The sequence below is a fragment of the Myotis davidii genome, unplaced genomic scaffold (assembly GCF_000327345.1).
Source record: "Myotis davidii unplaced genomic scaffold, ASM32734v1 scaffold2036, whole genome shotgun sequence".
Classification (NCBI taxonomy): domain Eukaryota; kingdom Metazoa; phylum Chordata; class Mammalia; order Chiroptera; family Vespertilionidae; genus Myotis; species Myotis davidii.
The window spans coordinates 16,893-22,631 of NW_006287559.1; the positions used below are offsets into that span (position 1 = coordinate 16,893).

General features: G+C 59.0%; 1 protein-coding gene across 1 annotated transcript in view; it reads right to left on the bottom strand.

The window, feature by feature from the left end:
* The window catches only part of LOC102768131 (DNA dC->dU-editing enzyme APOBEC-3G), a 4,316-nt gene extending 3,027 nt beyond the window's left edge, over window positions 1–1,289 (bottom strand). The window contains exons 1-2 of the mRNA XM_015561134.1: window positions 1,164–1,289; window positions 33–174 (exon numbers count right to left, since the gene is read on the bottom strand). Of these exons, the coding sequence (XP_015416620.1) occupies window positions 33–174; window positions 1,164–1,192 (171 nt within the window). The 5' untranslated portion in view covers window positions 1,193–1,289. The remainder of the gene's footprint in view (window positions 1–32; window positions 175–1,163) is intronic.
* Between the last annotated feature and the right edge of the window lie 4,450 nt (window positions 1,290–5,739).

Genomic DNA, 5,739 nt, shown 5'->3' on the forward strand with positions numbered 1-5,739 from the left:
GTCCCGGGGCCCGGCCTGCTGTGCTCACTCACCTGGTTGCGCAGGAAGCCCTGGAGCCCCTCCACTGGGGCCCAGGCATCGCCCTCCTGGACCTCCACCTCGTAGCACAGGTATGTTTCATTCGCCCAGGTGATACCAAAGTTGTCCTTGAAGGTGGTGGCATCCATCAGGGGTCTGTGGGCACTGGCAGGAGGAAGCAAGGCATGGGGTTCCTCTGGGGATCACCCCATTCTCCCCCCCTCTGCACCCACATCCCGGCTAGACCCACAGAGGACAGGCGTCCACTCACTTAGCTGGGACACCTAACCTCCCTCCGACCCCTTTGGGGGCTCTGGGGGAGTCAGCCAGTCCTTTTGTCAGGGTTTCCCCGGGAGCAGTGCAGGGGCTCAGAGCTCTGATGAGACCTTTCCTGGCATCACTGTCCTGCCCTCGTCCCGCTGACCCAGCCCTGCCAGGTGCAGCCCAGTGGCGCTGTTTCCTCTGCTCTTCTGGGTTAACCTGAGCCACGTGGTGCATCAGGGGGAAGGGTGGCCCCATCGGGGAAAAGAGATGCCAAACTAGTCTTCTCAGATAACTCATGACATTTCCCTTCTCATCATGAAACAATCAAGTCCTTTACAAAAACCAAAACATAAATCTGAACATGACCTCCTGGGGCAGTGATGGCGAACCTTTTGAGTCAACGTGTCAGCATTTTGAAAAAACCTAACTTTACTCTGATTCCGTGTCACATATAGAAATTTTTTGATTTTTGCAACCATAGTAAAACAAAGATTTATATTTTTAATATATGTTAGATATAAATGCCATTTAACAAAGAAAAATGAAACATAAAAATGAGTTCGCGTGTCACCTTTGACAGGCATGTCATAGGTTCACCATCACTGTCCTAGGGCCTCAGTTCAGAGCAGAAAGAATAGATTTCACGGGAATCAGAGGGAGAAGAGAAACAGGGACCCTCTAGGGTGACCCCCAGAGTCTGGCCTGAGGCCATGGGAGACAGGTAGAACTGGCCATCTGGGCATCAGCTGAGAGGTCCTGGGCATAGAATGGCCATCAGGAGATATGGGAGAAGCAGGGGTCCCCCGGGGAGAAGACAAGTCCCCTTCAGGGAGCCAGGAGGAGGGGCCCAGGAGCAGGGCTGCTCCAGGGGCGGGTGGTACCTGCCACTTGGTGCTGGGTTGTCCTCCATGTCTCAGCTCCTTCACCTTCTCTGCTGGTCACGGCCCGTCCTCCGTCTGGGACGCTTTCAAGGATCGAGGTGCCTTATATGCCATCAGAGCACCTGGAACCTGGTGAGCTGGCCCTGCTGCGCCACACCCCTTCCCTAAACTCAGGCCACTCATGGTACCCACATGGCGTCATAGGAGAGGGAAGGTTTCTGCTGAAATGTCTCATCCTATGACCTCAGGGATGAATTATGTTTTGATTTCTCTGTTCTGACAAAGGCCCTCCCAGGACTGACCTGGGCCAGTGAGGTCCCAGGAGTGTGGGGTCACCCTGGGCAGCACAGCACAGCCAGGCAGGAGGCGAGAGCACAGGTGAGAGGACAGGTGCTCCTACCTGAGGAGGGTCCGGGCACGGGACACGGAGCCCCCACAGGACAGGAACCAGGTGCCCAGCCCTGACTATCCTGTGGCAGCCAGTGCAGGGCATGGCCGGGCCCAGTGCAGGGACCTGCAGGGCTGAGCCAGGAGGGAGACTCTGCTCTGAGAGGAAGGGCAGGGCGGGACCAACCTGAGCTGAGCTCCCCTTAGGAGTCACCCTGTCAGGGAAGGAACTGGACTCGGAGCCTTTGTCCGCCCATCACACAGAGGAGAACAGAGAGGCTCCCAGCAGGGCAGCCAGGATGGCCTGGGAGCAGAGGATGCAGGGTGTGCCCGCCTCAGGAAGGGGCTCCGCTCGTCCTCTCCACCCCCAGCCGCGAGGAAAGGGGGACTTTGTGTTCCAGGCTCAAGTGTGACCTGAGCCCCAGCTGGGAGAGTTTGTCCCCGAGGGGATGCACCTCTGTCCACTGACTGTCCACCCGGCTCCTCTCAGACTCCCCTGTGCTGGACCCACGCTCCCTCCCAGGGGACATGCCCAGCTCAGGGAGGGCAGGGCCAACACTATGGAGTCCGAGCCTGGATGACCCAGGCTGTCCTGCTGGGGGCTCAGGGCTTTGCAGGGTGGAACAGGCCCATCCGGGTGTGTTGTGGGTTCTGCTAGTGCTGCTACTTCATTGGTCACGATCTCCACCCAAACACACCGTCCACACCCAGGAGTTTCCCGAGACCAGGCCTGGGGTCCCTGAGAATCTCCCCGGTGCTGCCCCAGATTTTGCGTCCCAGGGAGGGGGAATGGTGTCAGATCCAGGCCAGCTCCCTTCCTGCACCCCAAGGTCTCCTCTGGTCATGCAACCCACAAGGGGCTTCTGAGTCCTCACCACAGCCCAGGTGCCAGAGGGCAGTCTCCTGGCACAAACCGTGTGCCAGGGCAGCAAGTGTGAGGTCCCAATACCCAAGGCCCTGTGCCCTGGGGGCCCTGGAAGGTGGCGCCCCAGGCCTACCCTGCCCCTCCCAGGTGCCCCTGCAGCCAGAGGGTAGCGCCCTTGACTCAGCGCTGCAGCGCTTGCCCGCCTGAGCGGATGAGGCTCTTCTAGGGCATCTATGGGACCCTGGAGGGGCCATCATCACAGGGACAGCGCTGTGCTGCCCGTCCCTGAGGCAGGTCTCACCTCCAGTCTAGCTCCTCAGCCAGCAGCTCTGAGATCTCTTCTGGAATGTTCCCCAGAACCTCCTCCCTCCACACACCCTCTCCCCCCAGCCAGGCGTCCTGAGCTGCTCTCTGCTGATGCCTGGCTGCCCCTCTGTAATGTGGACCAGCCTGGCCCTGCTGGTCTCCACACCCGGAAGTCCGCTCTGCAGTGAGTGGCGAGCACAGAGGCGGCTGGAGAGCCCAGTGAAAACCAGGGGCTGCCGTGTGTCAGAGATTGGCACCTCCTCCCGGAGTTTTCATGTCTTCTATTATTTGTCTGAGTCAAGTCTCCCAGGGGCAGGAGGAGAGGATGCCTGGGCGGCCCTCACCTCTGTCTCTGGGTCCCTGCCCTCCCCAGGCCCCATTTTAGGCATCCTCTCCCTGGTTTCCTGGAGCTTGGCCCCCTGGGTGCAGGAGAGGCGGGGCACCTGCTCTTCCTCCTGGTCTCCCTCAGCCAGGCCAGCACCTGGTGTGGTAAAGGCATCCGTAGAGCCTCATGTTGAACTGGTTTAAAGCGGCCTGGCCTGGCCCACAGCGATGTGGGGAGCGGGGAGCATGCCTCTCTCTGGGTCCGTGCGGTGAGAAGAAGGAAGGAAAGGAAACCTGTGTTTTCTGGGGAAGGTCAGTCCCTCCCCATGTCCATCTCTGGAAGGTTGTGTGAAAAATGTAAAGCAATTCCCAATGGGCAAACTTCTGAACAGGAGGAAGGATGCAGGCCCCCGAGGGAGAGGATGGGCGTGGGTGTGGGAGAGTGGCCCCTGGGCAGGTGCACGCTGTGCTGGGATGGGTGCTGTTCCCTAGTCAGGGAAACAGGGGACAGGGCGGGTGCCCCACGGAAGCCCAGGCTGAGGTCAGAGCGCCAGGCGGGTGGGGACAAAAAGGTCAATGATGCTCAGCCGGCACGCTCAGGGGTTGAGCGTTGACCTATGAACCGGGAGGTCAGGGTTCAATTCCTGGTCCGGGCACAGGCCCGGGTTGCAGGCTCGACCCCCAGTGCGGGGCGTGCAGGAGGCAGCCGATCAATGATTCTCTCTCATCATTGATGTTGCTCTCTCTCCCTCTCCCTCTTCCTCTATATATATTAAAAAAAGATATATATTAAAAAAATATATATTTAAAAAAAAAGAACAAGAAAAATAAATGGAGATGGAGCTTCTTTCAGAGGCCCAGAAATGGAAAGGGAAGGAGCAGTTGGGAGGTTGAGGTTCTTCCTGTAAAACCCACCTGTGGAGTGTCAACATCCCCTGTCTCGGTCACAGAGGAGGGAGGCATCGGGTGTGTCCGGGAATCCTGACGTGGTTCTTTTCTGTCACGTGTGAGCGAGTGAACCTTTGCCCCTTGCGTCTGGGCCGGGGATGGGCTGGGCCGGGATGGGCTGGGCCGGTTGGCACAGACACAGTTGGGGGTGAGGCCTGCACTTGACATATCTGTGGCTTTTAAGGTGCTGGGGACATTGAGGGGGAGCTGGCTGGTATCACCTCCCCAGGGTCGCAGCCTGCAGACGGGGCAAGGTGTGTGGCCTCCCACAGCCCCGAGGAAGGGCGTGGGGCCCTTCTCGCTGGGGTTCCTCAGCCTCAGCCCCTGGCTGCCACCGGGGCCCAGGCTCCTCCTCTGCTGGGTTTGCATCCTGACTGCCAGCAGCCGGCCAGTGGGGAGCGGACCCTCCGCACAGAATCTACCCTCGACAATTCTGTCTGTTATTGCTACTCTCCACTTACCAGCGTCCACCTGCTCCAGAGCCTCAGGCAGGGAGAGGGGAGCCCGAGATCTGTCCGCAGGTCCTGGGTTTTGTGTGTTGTTTTCTGCTCCCTAGAATCCCTCCACCCAGTCTCACCTGAGTCCTGTGAGGACAGTGGCTGGAGGCTGGCTCAGTTCTTCAGGTCTGACGACCTGGAGAGCTATGGTTGTCTCCTGTCTCCTGTCCCTGTCCTCAGGTTTAATACCTTGAGAGCTTTGGCTGTCCTGTCCCTGGTCCTGAGGTCTAACAACCTGGAGAGCTGTGACTGTCCCCTGTCCCCTATCATTTGCTCTGGGCCAGGGAGGGTGTGGCTCTGTTCTCCGAGGGCGCCTTCTCCTGGGGGTGAGACAGGCCTGAGGGGTATGAACCCCCAGATCCTTTTCTGGTCCCTCTCAGCTCTCTCTGCCGTGTATACAGCAGGTGCTCAGAGTGTGTGCAAACTCAGTGACTTGCAAAGACTTTGGGGAGATGGAAGGGCTTTGGGGAAGTACGAGCCTGTCTTCCATCCAGCTCTCGGGCGAGGATTTCGCTCATTGCAGCAGCCACAGTGACCTGGGCGTTCACGGTGCCCAGTCCGCACACACGCCCGTTTTCCTTTCATCATCAATTTTTTTTTCTTTTTACCCTCACCTTAGGATATTTTTCCATTGATTTTTAGAGAGAGTGGAAGAGAGGCAAAGACAGAGAGATGCACAGATGTGAGAGAAACATGTTCATTGGGAGCCTCCTGCATGAGCCCTGACCAGGGCCCGGGCTGGAGAGGAGCCTGCAACCAAGGTCCATGCCCTTCACTAGAACTGAACCCGGGACCCTCTGTCCGCAGGCTGACGCTCTCTCCACTGGGCCAAACCGGCCAGGGCAGCACATTCCATTCTATAAAGTCTGAGATGCTTGGGGACTCAGTGCCTGTCTTCTCCCACTGGTGTCCTCACACTCCCAGGGGCTGCCCAGCTGCAGGCATCGGCCCTCATCGCAGGCAAAGGGAAGCACATAGGACCCACCCCAGGCCTGCGAGCCCGCACGTCCTGTTGGAGACAGGTGTCGCTGTCCACCAAGAGGGTGACGAGGAGAACCCCATGACATCACAGTTTCAGCTGGGGCTTGAGACCTCACTGGCCCTCCTTGAGGCCCTCCTGCCCCTCCGTCTGGGCGACCCAGCCCTCGCCGCCCCTGTCCCCTCTCCTCTCTGCTCCCCCATCCTGACTCCTCACCTCAGTTTCCTGAGCGGCTCCTCCTTCCACAGCCGCTCCTCCTGCGCTCCCTGC